Source organism: Carcharodon carcharias, chromosome 2, assembly GCF_017639515.1.
Source record: "Carcharodon carcharias isolate sCarCar2 chromosome 2, sCarCar2.pri, whole genome shotgun sequence".
Taxonomy (NCBI): domain Eukaryota; kingdom Metazoa; phylum Chordata; class Chondrichthyes; order Lamniformes; family Lamnidae; genus Carcharodon; species Carcharodon carcharias.
In genome coordinates, this window is record NC_054468.1 from 213,963,972 (window position 1) to 213,989,422 (window position 25,451).

Here is a 25,451-nt window from a genome sequence, read left to right on the forward strand (position 1 = left end):
AATGTTTAAAATAACTTTTTTAATGCATTATAGATTCAGTAAATTTCAATTAATAAGCTTTGTCTTAATATAAATTATGTACAAAAGTCAAGTACAAAAGCAGAGTAACACGTTAATTTACAGTATGTAAGAACAGATGCTGAAATGGGCTCTTCCAAATTTCTACAATTACCTCATTACCACCATCATCTTTCCCCACAAGAAAAGGCTTCCAGTTAGATTAATGGCCTACTGGCAAAAATTAACATTTATGTGTATTTAGTATGTAAACGAAACAATTTGTCAATAGATTCCGTGCAATACAGTCAGCACCTGATTTGAACATCAATGCTGTTAGTAATGAAGTTCTTCCCACTCAGTTACCAAATGCACTGATCATTTAGCCCGTAAGAACAGAATATACTTCGTAGAAATCCATGTCCAACAGCAGCCTGTTGCTGGATTTGATCAGTACATTTTTGGCTGTCGGGTACCATTGGTGGGTCTAGCCCATCTCTACCAATGTTACTCCCAATTCAAGCATTGTAAATAAGGTTATGTTTTCCTTCACAACATTCATCCAGATTCAAATTGCAGACTGCAATTTTGTAGCCTGTTACACACTTGTTGGACATTGCAAGTCTAGTTTGAGTCAACATTGCTTAGCTATGTGCCCGGCTGACAATATTTTTGTGGGATAAACAAGTTTGAATAAAGGGAGTTCAACTGTTCTGTTTAAATAATTTAATCCTGATCAAAAACAACAGTTTAAGAAAAGCTCAGAACAAGAGTACTGTCTGGACCACATTATCCTATCTATAGATTAAAGATGATAAGGGGTGGTGCGGGGAGAGGCATGGAAGAGTTCTGAAAAGTAAGTCAATCTAAGGTGCTAAATTAATCTCTTTAAAATTAGCAATTTTATTACATGCATTACATTATTTTGTCAAATTATATTCAATGATCAAAAAAAAGTGCTACAGAAGCTTCTTATAGTTGTAATTTCCACGAGAGTCCGTCAAGCTTCGTAGTTCAATATTTAGCAAATAGACACTCAGACAATAATGACTTTTAGAACCTTACATTTGCAATGCAGTATGTCACAGCAAAGCAAACTCATGGTGAGTTCTATTTTACATTGCTCATTCACTTGCAGAGTCAGGCACTGACTCCACATAATACAAGCTGCATTTCTAAACTGTGTCTGGCTCTGGACGGTGGTGCAAGGAAAGCATTTGGACACAAAGCAGTACTGAGGGGACCATTCAAGGCTGATGCAATGTTAAAGGTCTGCTATCAAGGAAAGACTGTGGAAACTTGGGCTTTTCAGCTTTAAAGGGGAGGCATCCGAGAGGTGATTTTAGGAGATATACAAATAGTAAACTAGCAAGGAAAAATAATTCTGGAAGATTCAAACTGAAATTGGTAAATTTAGGACTCAACAGGAAGTTCTTAATCTGTCCAAAAGAAGTGAATAGCACATCAAATTGACTCCTAGATAAACTAGAAGAGTTACAAATCCTGGAACTGTTTAAGACACAATTGGATTGGCAGTAGAGTAGAGATTTTAATCCTTTCAGAATGATGAACAAGATGGACTGAATGACTTTTGTAATCAGTAGTTATCTTGCACAGAGAATGCTACAGCAATTTGTGAAACAGGTTGTTAAATCAGGCCAAGAAAACCAAAATGTATATTTACTTTTACTGGAACTTTTGCAAATAATACTTATGACTATTAGACTTGTGGAACATTAAAGCTTTAATTGATCATTCATGTAAGCACATGTCAGTCAGATAAAGTATTCATCAATAAGACTTACAAGCTTTGCCAAAATCTGTTCAGGATTTTTAACAACAGTAAATTTAAAACCAACATTGCACAGCCTTTTCTGCTGAGTAAAGTTACAACAAAAGTGCAAAGCTTAATTAACCGTCTCACTTTGTTTTGCAGGTCAGAAGTTTAGTTCATTGGCAAAATATCCTAACACATCTCAGCCATTAAAAATACATATTTAAAGACACTTGGTCAAGTTTGTAGGCGATTTGAATACCAAAGCAAGATTTATTACACAGTTACTCGAAGCCCCTTCACACTTAAATAATTTTGGAAGTTTTTTTGGGGAGGGTTCTATGGAAATGATGCAATCCTCAAAATCCCATTTTCTTGAGTACTGTGTCGTTTAAATGAACTCAATAAAGCCATTCCAAAACAAAAGCCAGATCTTCAAACATGCAACATTACCCAAGAAATTATTTTTCTTCTTGATTTGGTCTCGTACTCTTTCTATAATCAAAAACAGAATTAGATAGGTTACGCACCCTGTTATTAGCCTGGCATAAATGTTAACTTTGAACGGCAGCTTCTCACCACCTACCAAGTCCGTATATCGATCAGCTGGAGATCTCCAACCATTTCCAACATATCAATTTTGCTCAAGTCAGTAAAACGGTGTTTATATTCCAATAAATGTTCTCCATTAACAGCAATCTTGAAGCAGTCAGAACCACAATAAATGATAACCTGGAACAAACACAAAATGTTGAGTACAAAACAGTATTAAACGAGGTAGCAAACCAATTCAGCTCCTTCCGTGTGTGCCACAATAAAGGCAAAGCAACATTGTCTTCAGGTTTTTGAAAGTCAACTGACTGCCTTCTGTAAAGTTAAGACACAAACCCTCTCTACTAGATATCTAATTTTTGCTTTTATCTAATTTCCTCAATTAGATCAGTGTTACCACTTCTACAGACAACAGAAGAGCCTTCCAATGCACAGTAATCAAGGTGATATTTAACGTTTTTTCCATATGCTTTCCCCTCTTAGAATTATTTAAATTATCAGAAAGCCCAAAGACAATTTGGCTACCATGTAAAATGTTATGGTCAATGCCACTCAACTGTGGATCTAGGTTGGTTTTAAATTAAGTATATAAAATGCTTTTCGTCCAAGACAGAACACTGAGCTCAAAAGTATTAGGTAGATTGACATTAACTTTTCCAAGGTTTCTGCATAAATTGTTGCTGTTTACACTTTTGAGATCTTGTGATCAAAGGATTAAAAGTCAATCTTTGTCTTAAATGTTATATTTGAGTAATGCTGATACGAAGATCTTCGATTTATATTCAGACTATGCAATGTACCTCAAAGTATGCGTCTGGGCTAAATGGAAAATAATCTATTTTCCTCTCCTCTTCACCCCAGCTTTGGTAGAGAAACGAGTTTCGAACAAAAGCTCTCTCTTTGAAACGAAGTGCCAGGTGCAATGGAAGATCAGTAGAATCACTCACACGGAAATTAATGGCAAACCTGAAAGAGATTTACATTTATAATACAGATTTTTCTCTTCAGGATTTACCTCTATTGCCAGTACTCTGGGTTCAGATATGATACAAATTAAACAATGGACTCAAAATTTAATCTGGTTAACACAGGAAAAGAGTTGAAGTAAGATTACTATCTTAAAGAACCTCAAGATCAAGATCCTCTAAGTAAGGATCTATCTGAAATACTGAATGGAAGGAAAGATGACATTTATCATATTTATAGCTCTGGAAGGGTATTTAAAAAGAGATCTCCCTCAATATTGAAATGTAGTTTTAAAACGATAAAGACAAGTAATTGAAGTTTTGTACGAATGTCATGACTTAAAATTTAAACGGTCGAGCCCTCCTGGTTAATAGAGTCAGGAGAAGATACGTAAATTATGTATCAAGGGTAATGTGCAGGCAACTGTCAGCTTTCATTACAGCTGCCCAATATCCCACCAAATCTCACTATACAACTGCATTTTTTGTAACTTGATTTGACATTTTACAAACTTTGGGGACGTAACTAAAGTTGAACATCAATTTCCCACTCAATTCTCTTTCATATTATTTATTACATGCTGCACACAAGGGTGCTATCTAACAGAGATATGCTGCTGCTTTAACAGAAGACTGCTCATCACATTTCTTGTGTGTAATGGAAGACAGACACAATGCTGCTTGAACAATTATTGTACCATGACTTAAATTTAATGATGAAAGTTTCACAGTACATTTCAAGAGATAAAATGCATAGATTGTATCAGAACTATAATATTAAATTACCTGTCTGGATTCTTATCGACTTTGCCTTGAATAGTGATTACCCGACCAGGGCTCAATCCAGCCTTAATTTTACCCATATAAGGCACAGCCTAAAAACCAAAAGATCTTCAAACTGTTAAAAACCTGGAACAATTAATAGTTAGATCACAGCCTAGGATTTCTAGTCCTATTCTACAAGTTTTCTGCCCTAAAATGTGCTCTAACAATATGTTCCACCAGGACCCCACTGTTCTCCTTCAAAACCCAGTCAAATGGCTTGAAATGAATTTCCACACATTCACCAGTCGTGCCCACCCATGTGACTTTTGTTGCGTTCGCCACCATTTTCTGAACTGACTACTGCACAAAGGCTTCTTTCTATGCCCTATAGTCCACTATTCAAAGGTTGGAGGAGGGATCTTAGTAATTCAAAGGAAAAAGGTACCCGAGGCCAATCTCCAAAAGTGCTGCCTTGCAAACCACCCCCCTTCCCCCAAATCTCCACCCAAGACCACCCGGCTTCCACATGCAAATGATCCCAGCACAAGAAACACAGCAAGTGTTAGGAGATATTTCAGAGCCATTGGAAATACTGGCTGGCTGCAGATACTCCTCGACTGCAACTGCTAAGCAGTTGAGTCAATATGAATCTTAGCAATACAAAACATCACAGCATTTGACCATATTACTGAAACATGAATGCCAGTCAGAGCTGAGAAATCAGAATGTAATACTGTTCAATTATAGTAAAAGATAGAGTACCTGAAATGGGACCATCCATATTAAAAAGCCTTTGCCTACAGGTAGAGAGCTGCACTTGAGAATGTTTCTTTGAGTGCAACGGGTGGTACAACTTGCCTCAAGTCTCTCCATTCATCACTGATCTTTTCTGACTGACAATCTGTTCCTTCTCAACTTCTCTTCCCTTCACTCCCCTCTCCCTCTATAGTCTCCCCAAACAACAGCTTTAACACCAAGAAATAGAAGAAAAATGAAGGAGGGTTGAGGAAAAAAGAGAAATAAAGAACGAGAAACAAACGAGCAGCCAAGCAAAGACAAACTGAAGGGACTGAGGGGAATACCTTTCTGCATCTTGACCCCCAACACCCTGCTAAAATCATCATTCTGACTTGAGATTAACTAAATAAAAAATAAATTTTTTTGAATTACTGTTTTAAAGTGAAAATACTCTTTGGCGTTTGTATTGGCTGAGAGAGATTTCAATCAGATTCTGAGAATCCCATGTACCTTTAAATTTGCTACCTCAATAAAGTTCAATATTGTACTGGTGGAAAAAAGTAAACACAGCAAAAAGTGAAATGGAAAGGTGGGGGTGAATAAAGTGAAGAGGGAGAAAACAAGATCTGCTACTGAGAAATGTAACCTTTGGAGACACTTTCTTGTGCTTGGATATTGCAGTTTTGTAAAGTTTTATTCCATTGTTTTATCAGTTTATAACTGTGGAGACATCCTGGTTGTTTTCTCAGTAGATGGGAAAGGAGTGAGTTGGAAACTGCTCTTATAAAGTTTCAGAATTGCTGAACTGAAGCATCAAGCATCTAAGTCAATCATTTTCCAAAAATGTTCCAAACAAATAAGTATGCACTTACCAACTGAGTCTTAGTAGGCGTTGTATGCTGTAATTCCAACAAACATTAATAAGTCAAACTGTATTAACTTTAAGGCAGAAGACAGACACTTTGAAAGGACAATTGCTCAGACTTACAGTCCCACTTGCATCAGTCTTCTTTATTGGTAAATTAGAATATGGATTATCCTGCTCCTAAAGACACAGGACAGAAAATGTTATTACACTATATGGTTTCTGGATATGTTCAACAGTTAGAGTACTTTAAGAGTATTGAGTATCTACCGTAATGAAATCTTAGATCCCAATGATTAGAAATAAACACATATAATTGGTATGACCTCAGCGCCAGTATGTATATTATCACGTTGTTGGGTTTGAGTAGTTTCAATGATTCCCGAAGGCCACCAGCTATAAACACTCAACATTTATTTTAACTTATTTACAGGCTATGGAGAACACTTTGCCTACAAGCTTCTGACCACACTTGCTTTCCTTTTACTTTCACTTTAGACTGTCGCAGAGTCTCACATCAGGAGTATGTGTCACTCCATTCCATGACATCACAAGCTACTAAAGCTATCACTTTATGGAACTTAGTCTAATATATTTTATTATACTAGGGTATGATACCACCTTTATCGTTTCAATAGGACAATCAGAGTATTGAGTTGTACCACAAGATCAATTGCTCCAAGAATGTTCTACTGAAGACAATGTAGGCAGGAAGTCCAGCACTCGATTGCTACTGGACAGTCTTTTATTGTGGTTTTATCTCGATATTTGTTAGTTTCTTATCCTAGAAGAGATCTTGCTGATGGCAATGGGCTTTTGTTGAGATCACATTTATTTACATTCTAACTAGTTACAAAGGTTAAGTAAGACCAAAGCATAGCTGGAGCTACTCTCTAAGATGCTTTTCAGTAACCTTCTCTCAGTGAGTGGCATCAATGTGACATAGCTCCTTACACACATGCTCAAGAGCTAACATTAGAGTTAACCCTTTACAGATGGCACTATATCAGAAAGAATTAGGCTTTGCAGTGATGCTTCGAACCTAGTTAAATAGGTCACCAACATTCACAAACCAAACTTACACATTTAGATAGGTTACTTATGGGACACACTGGAAGTGTATCAGTGTCCATGGGCCATTAGCCCGGCATAAGTCATCATGTTGCAGAGTGAAAGAGGGTCAAAGTAAAGAAAAAAATCAAGAGGAAACACAACCTGAAATAATTTTGTGACATTTGTTTCTAAAGACAATTATAAACACCCTATTGTGGCCTTAAAATCACCCAGAAATACATTAATACAAATTGCATTTTTACATCTTACTTACAGAGCTGGTCAAGAAGGAAATTGCTTGAATTTGGACTTCACCAAAGATTCCAAGTGTGTCAACTTTTTCTACATTTATTCTGTGCTGGTAGTCCAGGAAATGTTTTCCATTAACTGCAATCTAGTGGATAAATATATATTTACAGATTAGGTTAGCAGAGGTCAACTACAGTCACATGTAACAGTCTGAAACACAGAAGTGACACACAGAAACAAGCCAGTCAGCCCAACTAATCAGTGTCAGCATTAACCACCTACATGAGCAAATAGGCCTAATCACATTTACTCACGTTATTCCCTTCAACCGTTCATCCAAATTAATCTTGAACTTTAAACAAAGCGAACAAGGCAGAAATAAATGCTGGAAGTGAATTCTACTTACTTACAACTCTTTAACAAATCCTCTTCGTAATAAATCTCCTGTATTTAACCTTTTATCTATAGCCCTCCATTCTAAATCCCTCCACCAGCGGAAACAAGCTGTTTCTGTTTTTGCTGTCCCAGCATTTCATTAACTTGCCTCATATTTATCCATTATCAGCTTGTCCCAACAAAAAAAAAGAACCAATTTTTCATCTCTCTTTGTATTTATTTTACCAGCCAGCAACTAACTAAATTTGTGTTGCATCCTCTTCTAAAGTCTCAATATCTGCACTAACTGTGTAACTGAGGTCTTAGAGTTCATGGAGGCTCATCATTACATAGTGCAAATCTGATATGATTCTGCCCAAAGTGCGGTAGCGGGTGGGGAAAGGGATGTTTTACCCGCTGGCCGTAATGACAGCTTTTCTCGCCATATCATTCCAAACCCGCTTCATTGATCATGCATTCCTGGGAAACACACCGGCTCGATGACAGGGCATCATCTCATTTGCCAGCCCTGTCTTCACCTTAGGCCTTCAGTAAACCAGGGGCCATATTTAAAGGCTGCCCCTGCAAAGAGCTAGCACTCTTCAAGGGATAGGAATGTGCTGCAAACTGATGGCTGTCAAAGGGAAGAAACATGTTGCTCCTCCAGGTTTAGTGATGCCTCCCTCAAGTGCCTACTAGACACAATGGAGGCCTGCTGCAATGTCCTCTACCCCTGTTCTGGGGAAGGCCAGCAAGGTCACCAATCCTGCATGAGAGGCAGTGGCAGCTGTCGTCAGGGCCAATGCTCTGCAAAAGAGGACAGCCACCCAGTGCCTAAAGAGGATGAATGGTCTCATTGTTCCGCCAGGGTAAGGCACTCTTTTCATCACTCTCAACTCACACAAACCCATCACACATCCATAAGGATCTCACACTTAAAGGAACAATACCAGTAATTCTCACACATATCCTCACATCTCCATCAGCCTCACACCCTCCCAAGTTCACGTGCTCATCCTGTCCATGGCTCCGTTCACCACACAAACATGCCAGGCAGTGCCATGTGTCCTGCTCACTCTCTCTCCATCTGTTTTCATGTCGGAGAAGCTGAGCAGGGAGAGGTCTCGGACCAGGGATGGGGTGGCCCACATTAGGCTTCTCACTCACTTTGAGGCACGTGGCATCACACTGACTGGTGAGGATGTGGACCATGCCTACGGCAACAGTGAGGTCAGTGGCGAACACCCACATGAGGATCCTGCATCACATCATCCCTCTCTCAACACAACTGTGAGTGCTCTCTCTCCTCCTTCTGACTCTGCTGCCATGCACTAATCATCTCTACTTTGGTTCACAGGGAGTTCTGCCAAGGGACTGACACCCTCAGTCAGCTTGTTCCTCAGTTCCATCCAGGTCCTCACCTCCAGCATTGAAGAGCTGAAAATAAGCAGCTTGGAAGATCCATCATAGCACTTACCCACACCCTGCACCAGCACAGAGTCACACACCTCAGTGGGACCTAGGTCTAGAGCAGGCTTGGGTTCACAATCTGATGGTCATCGCAAGGACACGTTTCTGAAGCAGGAGTTGGCAAATTCAGCCGAGCTCCATGGCACTCGGAAGACTGCTGGGGAAGAGGCATCTGTAACATCCAAGTCAGACGACCAGCCTCTGGATTTAGCCTTCCAACTCATTGTGGAGAGTCAGCAAATTGCGGGGGAGCATCACACAGAGCTATCAGAAGCCCTCAATAAAGTGACACACGAGTTGGAGGAGTGCGTCCGCCTGCTCTCTGATGAAATCTCTATGGGAAGGATGGTGGATGCTATGGAAGCCTTGGTCCAGCAGAACGCAGAGATGTGCACTGACTATCTCCACTGCGTTAGCCATGGGCGAGTTCCTGCAGTGGCAATGCAATAGGGAAACAGGGCACCCCAACGTCCCTCCAGGTGCTCCTTCTCCTCAAGGAGTCAGGCCAGGGCCCTCAGGCACAGGAAAGGAGGAGGAGCGGCAGCTGGACACCCCTGGTTCATCCACTCATGGATCTCAGAGTATGTCCTCTCCCTCCAAGTCCCTTTCACTTGTGACCCCCTCAACCGCACCTTCTGTCAAAACAGAGGGAGCAGTTAGCCCACAGAAGGACAGCCAAAGCAAGCCAGGGCCCCCAAGGCCTCGGCTCTCCAGAAAACCCATGCCAAAGTCATCAGAGGCAACAGGACCAACAATTGCACAGGCTGTCTCCACCCATGCTGCGGATGTCAGGGCAGCACCTAGAAGAAGTGGAAGACCTAGAAAAGTTAAGAAATTCTGATCACAAATGGTTTTAAGGGTGAACAAATGTCACTTTATAAACTGAAAATATATTCACTTTTCAGCTTCACTTTTTTAATATATATATATATTAAATATGTATATCTCATGAAAAAATCCAGAATATTGTTACAACCGGGATGGGAGGAGCATGCAGTTTATCTAGCCCCACTACTCCGCAGGTCAGACCATTAGTTTAAAAGTTTAATTCATTCACCAAAATGGCCAATTATTTACTTTTGCTACTGTTAGACACAGAATAAAAGAGACTTTAACAAGGCTTCTTTCAATATATTCAGAATGATTGATTTATTTTAAAACAAAACTTATTTTTTTTAAACAAGTTGCTAGAATTGGTTCACATATAATTATAATCTGAAGGTATAACTATCTATCCCTTTTAAAATTACCCAGCATGCTCTCTCACACACACACACATACACACACACACACACACACACACACACACACACACACACACACACACACACACACACACACACACACACACACACACAAAAACAATGGATAAACAGATCGTGTCTCTGCATAGATGGATATTGGAGGATAGGTGTTATAAAATAAAGGATAAAATTTACAGGGTTTTGACTTTGTCGATCTGGAATACCCTCATGTGAAGATGTCTGGAGGTTCCCACCAACGGAGCTTCGGCATGCAGGAGTACATAGCCGGATCAATCCTTTTCATGTCAGCCTCTCAGATTTCCAAAGACAGAAGTTCCACTGAGCTGAGGATCCTTAGCTGGATACTGACAACTCCTTTATTTCAGGTAAGGCAAGAAGGCGAGCTGCGTAGCTTTTTACTTTCTCAGTTCAGCCCAAACAGAATTCAAAATACCAAGTCCAAATCTTAAAGCTCATTCCTATCATGTGATTTCCCAGTAAATCACTAGCCTTTACCTGTTATCATTCAACTGAGTACAGTCCTGTCAGACTACTCAATACATCTTCATGACCTGCTCCCTATATCACCAAAACTCGGGCCAAAACATGTAGGAAAGAGTCCCTATGTGAAAAGAAAGTTTCCTCTTCTAGCATTCCCAGGATCACAGTGAACAATGTAAATGGCCAAATATATATGTTCTCAGAAAAGAAATGGCACAGAAATGGTGTTTTGCCTTGAATTTACAATGCAACATTCATGAACTCAAATTAATTTTTCTTAAGATGTCCCACACTAAGACCCACTTATATAAGGGGTATGTTGGCTGGATAGCACTGCACCACCTCAAGTATAACAATTAAAAGTTACATCTTATGTCACATATAGCCAAGCTACTTATTAATCCAATAAATTCAACTCATTTTCCACCCATGCCCTCAAGTATTCTCATAAGATTACAGTCAATTCTGTTCTTGCCTAAATATTTGCACCAAACCAAGAACATATTAAAGAAAAAAAATGAGTTTCCATTCATTTTCCTTTGTATCAATGCTTGCAGTACAAAAAAAAGGGGATGGGCTCCATATTATTGTTATAATTACAAGAATATGGCATATTGCACTCTGGTACACTTGCCTCCCACCTGCATCCATCACTAATAATTAAAGTATCATCCAATGAGACAAGTACAACAGAGGAAAAAGGTAGGAATAGGGTTGCGTTCTGGAAAGGGTACTAAGATTACTGAAGATGCGGACGTGACATGAATAATTGAAGGAGTTTGGAGTTCCACATTTACAAGGGAACAGGAAAATCATAGAAGTTGTTAGCTAACTGAACTTTTCATTTTAAAGAAGCACTTCACTGTATAACATACCTTTGGGTGCACCGAAAGGCTTGACATTCTTGTTTCAGTTCAGCTACCAAGCATTGTACTGATAAAGTTACATTAAATAAGAGTTGGAGCCCATGCGTTATACCTAGCTGACAGCTAAGATTAGATTAGTATTCAATTAAAATACATAAAAAAAACTGGTAAGTGCATTGAACAACTTGTTCAAAAATGCTACTGCAGTGTTGTTCAAGACCAGTAGTAACAGCTATCTGCAGTCCTGTTTTATATCCCAACTGGCCAAAATGTTTCTTTACAGCTTTTGCAAGTTAGAAGTATAATACAAATCCTGACACCCCCACCCCAAAGTTTATCCACCAACTTTGCAAGGACATCCCACTCTGCCTGAGGGGATCCAAACAGTTCAAGGCAACTATGCCTCCTTCCACTCAGCATTTCCACTTCTGCAATATTCATTGCTGGTTCCTCATTGCTGCTTTTTAAAACTGAACTACAGATCAAATATCCTTTATCCATGAATCCGAAAACCAAACACCCAAAAACTGCACTGTTTTTGGGCCTCATTGACCTTCGGCACGGGAAGTCTGGTTGTTTGCACTGTTTATCTTGTGATTTTTCTGATCAGCATGCCAAAAAGAAATTTATTACAGGTATCCTGTTTTTATTATTCAGTGATATTTACCTTAGACTATAGTTGCCTAGGCGTAGGCTATTGTAATGTAAGTTTGTGTATGGTATCCGAAAACCGAAATTATCTGACATCCAAATTGCAAATGGCCCAGAGGGTTTCGGATGAAGGATACTTGACCCGTACATGGCCTCCTGTGGTGCTGCTCAGCAGTCACAAGGGCAACATCTGAAGAGTCAAGAGATGGTAAACATGTTTACCAGAAAAACTTAAAAAAAAACCTTAATAGACAGACAACATTTAAGATCAACTACAGAAGTGAGCAATAGCATCCAATCTGAAGTTTGTTTAGGAATAGAGCAAATCATGTTACTTTTACAACTGCATTACGGGTTATTGAAAAATGCAGCATGGCATAAAATATCTGCATTAATCGGCATCTTGTCACATCTCAATATCTTAAAACACGTCACGTATTCAAAGTGTGATGAGATGGTATGTAGGAGAAATATCAAGTCATGTAAAATGAGTTACAAAAAGCCAAAAATATATAAATTACGAAAAGCTTTCATTACCTTGAACTTGTCAACCGTTACGAAGAAAATTATTTCAAATGGCTCTCCTTTCTTGAACGGCATCTCATATTTTATTTCTTCACGTCCCCATCTTTCCAGCACCAGCGTGTTGCAAACCACGCACCCAGATTTCCGAAAACGTGGATTGAAATGCAAGGCTATGTCTGCACGTGGTTTTTCACAACTTCCACACTGTAAATCCACTTGGAATCTGTAGAAAGGGTCAACAATGACATCCATTTGTACTTTTCACAATATGTAAAATAAAAAAATCAAGCTATTATCAGCCGTTAGTTTTTTTTGAAACTGCCAGAAGAATGGTCTGCCTTCTACAAATTCCAAGACGTGTACACAGAATTTAGGAAAGAATTCAAAGCATGGGTTTTTGAGAGTAGATGATACAGCTGGACTTATCAAGACCATGTACACTAGCTAGCCGTATCAAAATTAAACTACTCTGCCAAGACTTTTTCCCATCTCAAACTCTGCCATTTAATAAAAATCCATTTTATTGAAGAAAATTTGCTGCCATAATCAAGAAACGGCTGGGACGTTTGGAAATATCCACAAGCAAATAATAGGAAAATAAAGCGTCAAGACAATTCTACATCCCATTTCATCCTAAAAGTACCGTAAAATCCACTTCACTCAACATTATTCTCGCGTAAATACTGCCCAAATATAAATAAAATATTGGAGAATATTTATACAATAAAATTTTATATTCATCACTTTGCATAAAATAGGAATTTCCAGCTGCATTGTCACAGTGCAGCATCTATATTCAGTAGCATACTAAGTTAAAATTCTGATTTTTGATAAGCATTATAAAAAGGGGGAAATTCAGAAACATGCTGCTTCGTAGCCATATTTCTTGTGATCTGACATTTCCCGCCACCTAAAAGTAATTCCTATTTTGTGCTGGATGGGACATTTTACACTGAGCCCAAGATGGAATCAATGCATTAAGGCCACCAAACTCACAGCCAGGTCAATCACATCAACTTTCCAAGCACACAGGAATATTGTTGGCACGTGGTGCAAGAATTACTACAGCTAATACTTTCCCCTCCTCCGCCAATTTGAACTAAACAGAAGATTAAACAGAACAGAAAATTAAGTTCCAGATCTTCAATAGAGGTCATTACGATCGAGGAGTTTGTTGTAACCATATTTATTTTCCACCATCAGCTGGATGAGTGCAAAAGCCCTACCTTTAGAGTTTGCTTCAGTATATAAGAAATAGGAGCAAAAGACCATTCAATACGATCATGGCTGATCTTCCACTCCACTTTCCTGCCTGCTCCTCCTATCCCATGATTTCCAGAGACATCGAAATCTGTCTATCCCAGCCTTAAATATATCCAATGAAGGTGAATTCCCAACTCTCTGGGGTAGAGAATTCCAAAGGTTCACAACCATTTTGAATGAAGAAATTTCACTTCATCTCAGTCTTAAATAATCGGCCCCTTATCCTGAAACTGTGCCCCCTTGTTCTAGATTCCCCAGCCAGGGAAACATTTCTCTGTCAAGCCTCTTCATCACCTTAAATGTTTCAACAAAATTACCTCTCATTCTTCTAAATTCCAGAATCCATCACACTAGGCAAACAAACAAAAAGGAAGGTGCCAATCCTTCAATTGGCAAGCTGGAACATCAGGTCCCATGCATATGGGACTGACAGGCGACTTGCAGCTGGTCAGCTGGCACGCAAGACAGCTGTGATCGACATGGAACTTGATAGGCTGAACATGGACATAGCATCTCTGTAGGAGATCAAGCCCCCCAAGAGCAGGTCACTGAAAGAAAAACATTACACATTCATCTGGCAGAGAAAGAGTTAAGAGGAGACACATGAGCAAGGTGTAGGCTTCGCTCTAAGGAACTCACTATTCTTAATGATAGAAACCCCTACAAATGGTCCTGAACATTTTCTCTCCATCCGCCTCTCAGCTCAAACTGGGACAGTTAACTTCATGAGTATCTGCTCCAATGCTGTGCTCCACCACAGAGGCGAAAGACCAGTTCTATGAGGAACTTGACACTGCCAACTTCAGAATCCCCAAGTCAGGACATTTTTGCCTAGTTGGGGATTTCAGCGAAAGAGTGGGTGCAGGCAATGAGACATGGCCCTCCTGCCTTGGACATCATGGCCTAGGAAAGTTAAATGAGAATGGACAGAGGCTGCTTGATGCTGCTATCACTTGCTTCGCATAACTAACACCTCCTTTCAGCACAAGCCATGCCACAAGATGTCCTGGATACATCAAAGATCAAGGCATTGGCACCTGCTGGATGTGGTTATCACCAGGTGTGATTCTCTGAGCACATTCTTAACACACACAGCAGATGTATCCTCGACATCTCTTGGCAGGACAAGGTCACCAACTGAGAGGTCCTGGAGCATGCTAATTCCATCAACTGAGTTAAACCAACGACGCCTGCTCTGGTTCAGTCACTTTCATCGGATGGATGGCGGCTGTCTCCCCAAAGGTCTTCTGTATGGTTAATTGGCCACTGGGTCACAACCTCCTGGGCACCCATACGTCTGCTACAAGGACACCAGCAAGTGAGATATGAAGATGGCAGATATTGGCACTGACAGTCGATGACGGCCGCGAGCTCTGGAGGCTGACTGTTTGGAAGGGCATTGGAAGAAGCAAGCCCAAACACAAAGCTCAGCTGGCCAAGAAGAGGGCCCAGAGAAAACAGAGCCCACCAAATTTTGTACCTTCTCAGTCTTCCTCTGCAGCAAATGCAGCAGAGACTGCCATCAAAAGTGGGGCTCCTGAACCACACCAGGCAATGTTAAACACAGAATTGACAACCACGGCACAAAGCATCATCTTATGAGACAGAAGGCTGCCATAGCCTGAACTTTTAACTCTGGACTTCTAAATCTCCCTTCACTCAAACCTCCTCCCCTCTTGTCAGTTTAAAGCCATTTTCCCTACCCTGACCATATTTGCTGCTGTAGTCTTATGTTTGTATGCTCTGTCCCTTCCTGTCACACTTTGGTTACCATTACCCATATCGCTACACTTCACTATTACCTTGTCCTTTCCCTTTAACTTGGCTATTTGACACATTTGACTTGTGTGTTCAGAATGTAAATTTACGACTCCAATCAAAGATGAGGGGGTAGCGACTGACTTCAACAACCTTTGTCAGTAAAGGAAGAGCATCATCCCCAGAATGCTAGGATGGTTTAACTACGTATGATTCTTTTTAAAATAAAGTTTATTAGCTACTTCTAAAATTGTAAATTCCTGCCAAAGGAAAATTCTCAGCAAGTGTAGATTTGACTGTACCGTTCACTGTATAAAAATTTTCTTCCCAATGTAGATTTTCACCATGATGTTTTACCTTTTGCTTTCTTTGGGCACCATTCCTTGTACTGCTATCATCTGCCCTCGATGCAAGCCACCAAAGATTGCGCCATTGTATGGTATAACCTATAAGAGAAAATTACAACCAAGCTTAAAACATAAAAAAAAGCACTAAAGATCAATAATATTTGGATTAGCTCAATGCTACTTGCAGTACTACTACAATGTGTTTAAAATAACTATTTGGTTATATTTGGAATACAACTGAGTTTGTTTCAAAAATGCAACAATGCTGAACATCAACTATGCCATAAAAGGATAATAAACAATACAATGTTGTATATTCTTTTGGTCAGGCCACCTCTGCAGTAAAGTTCTAGTTGCTGCAACTTAAGGGGGCTGTCCAGGTCTTGGGAGAAAGTGCATAAGAGAGCAACAAAGTTGATCCTTAGTGTCAGAGGGAAGAGCCATGTTCTTTCAGAATTGAGTAAAACATAGAATAATCATCATGCGGGATTTCAACTACTCTGATGTTAATTGGGCAGAAGGGGCCAATAAAGGGGGTAAGGGAATGAAGCTTCTACAATGTATAGAGGATTCCTTTCTGAACCAATATGTAAAAAATCCAATAAAGGTAGATTCGCTATTCAGTCTAATAATGAAGAAGGAACCAGAGCACATTAGAGAAGTAAAAATAGGGAACTTCCAGGCAATAGTGACCATAATATAACATCACTTTAAGGTGATGATAGAGAATGACTTAAGTATGATGAAACTCAAGTTTATGGATTGGAGAAAAGCTGATTCTGAGGAGGCTGAGAATAGAACGTGGAAAAATAAAATTGGCAACAATTTTGATGAAGAACGGTGTTGAACAACAATGTTTAAAACATTGTTCACAAATAACAAACAAAAAACAAAGTTCAACAAAGTGCAAGGAAAATATATTCCATTAAAAGGGAAGAACAAACTGAACACTAGTGGGATGCCATGGATGAATAAAGACAGAAAGAAACAATTAAGGGTTAGGAAAGAGTACACAAACAAGCAGAAGAGGGCATAAGTGAACATACGAAGAGATTAGGAGCGGAGTCATAAAAACAATTAGGGAGGAAAAGAATACCTTTAAAATTAAATTATTAAGGAACATAAAACAAAATAGGAAAATATTTTACAGGCACATCAATAAAAAAATGAAGGCTATGATGGGAATAGGACCAATAAAGGATAGACAGGGAGATAGAACAAGTACAAATGACATTGAATGATGAGATGAAATCAGTAATGAGAAAAATGCATTTAAAGTAAAAAAGGGGATGTGTTGAATAAACTAGCCAAACTCGAAAGAGAATAAAGCCCCTGGACCAGATATTTATATCCACGTATTTATAAAAAATCTAAGGAAGAGTTAGCAGAGACATTACTACTCAGATTAAATAATTGGTTAGAAAAAGATGTAGTGCCAGAGGACTAACAGATAGCTAATGCAATTCCTATATTTAAGAAGAGCGAGAGGACATGTCCAGGGAATTATAGACCAGTCAACTTATCAGTGGTAGGAAAAATAATGGAATCCTTACTAAAAGCAGATACTAGAAGAACATCTCAAACTAAAAATACAATGAGTAGTCAGCATGGATTTCAAAAGCTAAAATTTTACTTGTCCAACTTGATTGAAATTTTGAGGTGATAACAGAGAGAATTGTCATTGATTATGCAGTATATACAATTTATCTGGGTTTTCAAAAGACCTTTGATAAGGTGTCCCATAATAGACTAATGAATAATATCAAAGAATGTGGAGTCAGGGGACAAGGGGTAGAATATGAATTGCTAGCTAACTTCATGACAGAAAGCAGAGAGTGGGAATAAAGAGTGGTTATTCAAAGTGGTGAAAGATGGGAAGTGGTGTTCCACAAGGATTAGTGCTGGGACCACGATTGTTCACAATTTATATAAATGATTTGGACTTTGGAATCAAAAACACAAATTTCAAAAATTGCAGATTACACCAAATTGGGAAGATAGTCAACACCGGAGGACTGCAACAAATTGCAGGACATTAAGAAACTTGCAGAATGGGCAAATAATTAGTAAATGAAGTTTAACACAGATAAATGTGAAGTAGTACATTTTGGTAGGAAGAATAGGGAGGTCACATATTACATGGGAGGTGCAAGTCTAGGTGGGGTAGAGGAACAAGGGAATCCTGAAGTACAAATACATCAATCACCACAAGTTGTGCCACAGGTTGGAAAGGCCATAAAAAAGCAAACCAAGAACTATATTTCATCTCTAAAAGCCACAGAATGGAAAAGCAGGGAAGTTATGTTCAACCTGTATCAAACTTTTGGTAGACCACAAAAGTACCATGTGTAGTTCTGGCCACCATGTTATAAAAAGGATAGAGGAGTACTGGAGAGGGTGCAGAGAAGATTTACAACAATGATACTAGAAATGTATGGGTATACATAACGGGAAAGGGCTAACAGGCTTGGTCTCTTCTCGCTTGAAAAAGTGGATACAGAGGGAATGTTTCCTTTTGTGGTGACATAGTGGTATTGTCACTGGACTAGTATTTTGGAGACCTAGGGTAATGCTCTGGGGACCCAAGTTCAAGTCCTACCACACAGATGGTGAAATTTGAATTCAATAAAAATATGGAATTAAAAGTCTGATGATGAACACAAAACCATTGCCGATTGTCAGAAAAACCCATCTGGTTCATGAATGTCCTTTAGGGAGGGAAATCTGCCGTCCTTATCTCGTCTGGCCTATATGTGAATCTAGACCAGCAGCAATGTGGTTGACTCTTAAATGCCCTCTGAACAGGGCAATTAGGGATGGGCAATAAATGCTGGCCAGCGACATCCACATTCCGTGAACAAATAAAGAAAAAGAAATCCAATAGGGAATTCAGAAGAAACTTCTTCACCCAAAGAGTGGTAAGAATGTGGAACTCGCTACTACAGGGAGTGGTTGAAACGAACTGTATAGATGCATTTAAGGGGAAACTAGACAAGTATATGAAGGAGAAGGGAGTAGATGGGTACAATGGTAAATTTAGATGAGAAAAGATGGTAGAGGGTTTGAGTGGAGCATAAACACCAGCACGGACTAGTTGGGGTGGTCAGCCTGTTTCTGTACCATATATGCCATGTAATCTGTTGTAAGTTCTTCAGTCTTGAAAAAGAGACAAGTCACAAGAGGCGTTATGGAGGTGAATGACAAATTCTTGTCAAGATGGAGAAAGCAAACCCATGCAGAAGAGGCAAAGATTCAGGATTGAACAGTACAATTTTAAGAACCACTTCTTGTTACAGGGGGTCACCAGTAGCTGACTGAATTAAGCCAACATGAAGAGTGTTAGGGCACAGGATACATTTGAGGAACACCTAGATGTTGCAATAGAAACTTGACAAATACTGAAATTCTGATATTTGTTATCTACCTCAGCCTCCGCCTGCAGGAATTAAAATCAAGGTTTAAACTGTTGAGGCAAAAAAAATAAGTGCAATAGAAAAGCAATATGCCCCGAGCACCTTTGAACAGCAACTAGACAGGTGAACTGTGTAGAAATATAAATTAGGTGAAACAATCTGTACAAAGTGACATCAAGTCTCTGAGAAAAGGCAGACACAGACTGCTCAAGTCATCATTTCTGAAAAAAATGGGAAGTTCTCCAGTTGTAAAAAAAGTTAAAATAGATTCAGTTCTGGCTTAGGATGAATTACACAGCATTGAATTCTAAGTAATAAGGCTTCCAGTAAATTCACTCATAAGCTAGTCACAATGTTATAGCTTTAGGGGAAATGCTTCCAAAACATAATTTCAAACATTTCTGTTGACAAAAGGAGCAAAGAATTTGAATTTGTATCATGCCTTTCAAGACATTAGATGTCCCAGGGTAATTTACAGTGAGAGTATTCATGATGTGTAGTCGCTGTTATAATTTAGGGAATGCAGAAGTTGCTTTCACACACAGCAAAGGTTTAAAATAAAGGCAATAAGACAGCAAGCACATCAAATGTTTTTAGGTGTTGCTTGAGGGACCCTGGGAAAACCACGCTATTCTTCTTTGCCATGGGATCATTTACGCCCACCCAAGATGGAACACAGACCTCGGCTTATAATCGCTGCCAAAAGGCGATACCTTCGATGGGGCAGCACTCTCTAAATAGTGCACTGCAGTGCCCGCCTGGATTTTGTGCTCAAGTCTTTGCCATGTTTTGACGATAAAAACATTTTATGGATAGCAAAGTAATATCTTCTAGCTTAGATATTGGTTTTAATCTGCAGAATACTGAAGGATACTCCTGAAGTACAAGTTTACCATGCTGCAGAGTTTAAAAAACACTAGACTAAGCTTCTAAAAAGCAAAACGCAAAACAGGGTATCAAAGAGAAACCAAAAATTTGAGGATTTAATTTTTGGCAAATTGCCGAGCAACTGAATACAAGATGGTACATTAAAGATTAACTTCCTCTAATTTCTCACTTCTGGGGCATTGGTTCACACAAAGTTAACTGAATTAGCACAAATGTAAGCTTGCATCCCATAACAACTTGGATGGGGAAGACAGATACAACTTGGCAGGTATCCATAAATTTGAATATAGTCTAAGACAGGAAGTATTAGACCTGGGTTGTGCAGTGGTAAAGACGGTGTCAGCATTCACCCTCATAACCCTGTTCAAACTAACAGGAACATCAGGAGTATGCACAATAATGCAGAAATCTTGAAGTTGCAGATTCTGTGCCTCTCCACTGGTTGGGCAGAATTTTCTGCCTGTTGGGCGGGCAAGCAGGGAGCCGATCCCTACCAGTGAAGCGGGCCGTGCCGCCATTTTACGTGGGTGGGCCAATTAAGGACCGCCCAGCGTGACGTCCGGCGGAAAGCGCTATGCGCTTCCAGCGTGGGCGGGAGGGATTCCCTAAAAGCGAGAGTGTGCTCTTTTGTGCATGCGCACTAAAGAGTGCACATCTCCCTGAAGCTACGTGCAGCCTCAGGGAGATCGCTTCCACTTTGATAAATAGTAAAAATAGAAAAAAAAAAATTCCCTAACATGTCCCCCTCATGTGACAATGTCACATGAGCTGGGACGTGTTCATAATTCACAGATTAACTTTATTAAAATTTTTAACACCCTGCATTAAACCTCGCCTGTGGATGAGGTTTCATGTTTTCTCTATTTGCCGCCGGGGCTCCTTGCCTGCCCGTCCAACCTTAAGGTTGGCCATTGACAGGTTGGCGGGCCAGCTGCTGATTTTGCTGCGGCCTGCCTTCCTGAAAATTTAAATGGGGCGGGATGACGTCGGGGGTTCCGCCCAATGTCATCCCGCGTCGGTGAGTGGGCCCCGCCCCCTGTTCGCCAATGGCAAAATTCTACCCGTTATGTTTAATTCTCTGACACTGACATTAATTCAGGGAACATGGCAGCGCTGTGAATTTGGATTAATTGACCACTTCTTAAGAAACTTTCTTTGCCAAAAGATCTTAGGGCTTGTGTGAAGATGCCCAAGGAGACTCCTCTGATATTCCCAAATATTTAATGAGACCACCATTATACAGGAAGAAAGATTTATCTCCATGGGGACACGGTAGCATAATGGTAATGTTACTAGACTAGTACAGATAATCCAGAAGCCCAGGCCAAAGCACCAGAGATATGAGTTCAAATTGCACCATGGCAGCCAGGAGAATTAAAATTCAATGAATAAATCTGGAATAAAATGTTAGCCTCCATTATGGACGACCATGGTTCACTCATGCCTTTCAGGGGAGGAAATATGCCATCCTTACCTGGTCCAGCCAACATGTAACTCCGGACCCACAGAAATCTTAACCGCCTCTTGAAAAGGCCTAGAAAGTCACTCAGTTGGATCAAAAAGTTGAAGAAAAGTTGAAGAGTTTGTTGAAGAACAGCACTGTGGGTGTTCCTACACCATGTAAACAGCAGTGGTTCAACGAGGCAACAAGCCAGTACCTTCTTTGGGGTGATCAATAAATGCTGGCCTTGCCAGCAACATTCTCATCTCAAGAGCAAATTATTAAAAACACTTTCAATAAACCTCTGAGAGACATAGGTAAGAAACTATTCGACTCCCTTCACAGTTATTCGAGTTTTTTCAAAAAAGATGTTCAAATTTCATGTCACTTAATCCCATTTACATGCATATGACTTGGTAAAAGTAATTTTCAATCCTTTTCAACATTAAAGATAGGTTAAGTGACTGGGCAAAAGTTTGGCAGATGGAGTATAATGTGGGAAAATGTGAACTTGTCCACCTAGGTAGGAAGAATAGGAAGGCAGCTTAATACTTAATTGGAAATAGAACCATAGAAATGTTACAGTGCTGAGAAAGAGGCCATTCAACCCATCAAATATGCACTGGTCAAAAAGAAACTAGCCACTCATTTTAATCCCACTTTCCAACACCTGGTCCGTAGCCCTGCAGGTTACAGCACTTCAGATGCAGACCCAGGTACCTTTTAAATCAGTTGAGCATTTCAGCCATTAATCACCAACTTAGGCAGTGAATTCCAGATGCCCACCACCCTCTTGGTGAAAAAGGTTTTCCTCATGTCCCCACTAATCATTCTACCAAACAAGTTAAATCTATGTCCCCTGGTAATTGACCCCTCAGCTAGGGGAAACAAGTCTTTCCTGCCTATCCTATATAGGTTCCTCATTTCAGAACTCTGCAGTACAGGAGGATCTGGATGTCCTGGCACATGAATCATAAAAAGTTAGTATGCAGGTATAGCAAGTGATTAGGAAGACAGATGGAATGTTGTTGTTTATTGCAAAGGAAATGGAATATAAAAGTAGCGATGTTTTGCTACAGTTGTACAGGGTGTTGGTGAGAACACATCTGGTGTACTGTGCCCAGTTTTGGTCTCATTTAAAAATGGATATAAATGCATTAGAAGTAGTTCAGAGACGGTTTACTCAACTGATTCCTCAGATGAAGGGGCTATCCTATGATGAAAGGTTGGGCAGGCTGGGCTTGTATCCATTGGAGTTTAGAAGGTTGAGAAGTGATCTTACTGAGACATAAAAGGTCCTGAGGGGACTTGACAGGGTGGATGCTGAAAGGATGTTTCCCATTGTGAGAGTAGAGCCATGGCACACCATGTAAAAATAAGGGGTCTCTCATTTAACATGGAGTTGAGGAAAATTTCTTTTCTTTCAGAGGGTCATTAAACCCTCTTCCCCGGAGAGTGGTGGAGGCAAGTTCATTGAATATTTTTAATGCCGAGGTAGATAGATTTTTGACTAACAAGGGAGTGGGAATGTGCAGTTCAGGTTGCACTCCCATCAGCCCAAATCTTACTGAATAGCGGAGCAGGCTTGAGGGGCCAGATGGCCTACTCCTGCTCCTAATTTATGGGCACGATTTTCCTATCAATGAATGGGCCCCGCCCCCCCCACTCACCGACACGTAAAATGACACGCGGTGATGTCGGGTGGAACTCCCAACGTCACCGCGCCCTATTTAAATTTTCCGGTAGTGGAATTCAGGCCACTGACAGAGTAATTAAATTAATTAGTGGACCTGTCCGTCCAACCTTAAGGTTGGTGGACAGGCCAGGAGCCCCGGCAGGAATTAGATGAAGCATGAAACTTCATCCACGGGCGGGATGAGGTTTCATGTAGGTTTTTTTAAATTTTGATAAAATTTTTGCAAAAATTATAGACATGTCCCAATTCATGTGACAGTGTCACATGAGGGGACATATTAGGGAAATTTTATTTATCTATTTTTAGCTTTTATACATTTACAGCCGACCTCCCTGAGGCAGCACTTAGCACCGTGCCCCCGATCAGAAGCACGCCCACTCTTCAACTTCGTCCCCGAGGGGGGAAAAATCCTGCCCCATATGTTTGTTATGTTCATATGTGAGGGAGAAAAACACTTCTACTCGTGACCTTTATTTTCTACAGTGGCGGCTTCTCATCACTGCCCCAGCCCCACATGTTCTGACATTTACCACCGTGAAACTATACTGCAGAGATCTCTTCGGACCAGTGTCATGGAGAAATCTTCTGGTCTTTATGAAATTTTCATCTGGACCATCACATTTGGGTCTGTATTCTCTCAAGTTTTGCAGAGTAAGAGGTGATCTCACTGAAACTTACAAGATTCTTACAGGGTATGACAGGGTGAGTGTAGACAGGGTGTTCCCCCTGACTGGTGAGCCTGGAACCAGGAGACAGTCTCAGAATAAGGGGCAGGCAGTTTAAGAACGAAATGAGGAGGAATTACTTCACTCATAGAGTGGTGAATCTTTGGAATTCTCCACCCGGGGGCTGTAGAAGCTTAATCATTGAATATGTTCAAGGTAGAAATCGATGATTTCTGGAGACTAATGACATCAAGGGATGTGGGGATAGCACGGGAAAGTGGCATTTAGGTAGATGATCATCTGTGATTTAATTTAATGGTGGAGCAGCTTCGAGGGGCTGAACGGCCTACTTCTGTTCCTATGAGGCAAGTGGGTAATTTTGGTCGCGGTCAAACGCCACTGCTTCATTGCTGAGCGTAAAATAAAGGCCATTAAATTGTCCCACCTCAGCCAAAGGTCAGAGATATGCTATGTACAAACTCCCAGCTGTTCAACGACCCCCACGCTCCTCTGGTCAGTAGGTTAGGTGTGTGGGTACAGAAGCAAGATCAGAGCAGCCCAGCTGACCACCTTAACGGGATTGTCGAGGCATTTCGACAACATGAGCAAACAAGCCCGGCACCATTTGTATTATGTTAATTTCATGCCCTGAAATGGTCCAATCAGTGTCACGAAGGCAAAAACTAGCCCGAAGTGGGAGATAGAGACTGATTTCAATGGAAGGATGGGCTGGAGAGCCAAGTTACCTCCCTCATCAGCAATTGTTTCTCAGCTAAGTAGTTGGTAGTCAGAGGTTGGGTTATTACGCTATTAACTTTACTATAAACACTCAGCAATGACTAAATTCCAAGCGACAAAGTTCCGCCCTCTGGTCTACACAAGGCCCAGTACTGACAGCTATTATACGCAAAGAGGGTCTTTGGAGAAGTAAAGGCTGTAAAAGCCGCTTCAAAGGGTTGGCCGAACGGCTGTAGTCATAGTTATTGTTAATCTTTACGGAGAATGAATCATTCCTCTTCATGAGAAGATTCATACGGCACAGAATGCCTGTCTACACGCGCGCGCACACACAAAGCACGCCAACGCTGATTCCTTACCGGGTTAAATATTGTTAAATCAGACATTTGGAGACTTGTTCACTGATAACAATCAACACGGAACAGAAAAACACCAACTCCCAATAAAACCGCTCCACACCCACACAACATAATCACAGAACGTCGCGGGTGTAACAATTATCCAATGGTCCAATGGGAGGCCGCAGCAAGAGTGATTGATAGGCCGGTTTCGCCTGGAGATTGGCAGATGGGAAGCGGTGACTTCCGTGTTTGACGGAGACTTACCGCAGGACAGATGAGTCAATATGAGACAACCTGAATTGTCAGGGATG

At 40.4% G+C, this 25,451-nt stretch overlaps 1 protein-coding gene across 3 annotated transcripts; it reads right to left on the minus strand.

Moving 5' to 3' along the window:
* LOC121291230 (galectin-8-like) lies at window positions 1-25,299 on the minus strand. Of its 3 annotated transcripts, XM_041212316.1 has the most exons (10): window positions 25,159-25,299; window positions 15,969-16,057; window positions 12,603-12,813; window positions 6,984-7,103; window positions 5,780-5,836; window positions 5,664-5,690; window positions 4,075-4,163; window positions 3,124-3,289; window positions 2,358-2,503; window positions 1-2,266 (listed from the first exon to the last, which is right to left on the minus strand). In XM_041212316.1, coding segments are annotated over exons 1-10 (933 nt in total). In that variant the 5' UTR covers window positions 25,186-25,299; the 3' UTR covers window positions 1-2,265. The 3 variants fall into 3 exon arrangements, with proteins under 3 accessions (XP_041068250.1, XP_041068245.1, XP_041068254.1); XM_041212311.1 differs by having other exon boundaries at window positions 1-2,503; XM_041212320.1 differs by lacking the exon at window positions 5,664-5,690 and having other exon boundaries at window positions 1-2,503.
* Window positions 25,300-25,451: the final 152 nt, after the last annotated feature.

Excerpts from the sequence above, each read along its gene's own strand:
- LOC121291230 (XM_041212311.1), bottom strand. The coding sequence starts at position 25,185 with ATGTCTGATTTAACAATATTTAACCCG. Across the intron at positions 5,691-5,779 it reads AGACTGATGCAAGTGGGACT|CATACAACGCCTACTAAGAC; the intron begins GTAAGTCTGAGC and ends TTGGAATTACAG. Across the intron at positions 4,164-5,663 it reads CGCCTACTAAGACTCAGTTG|GCTGTGCCTTATATGGGTAA; the intron begins GTAAGTGCATAC and ends TTTGGTTTTTAG.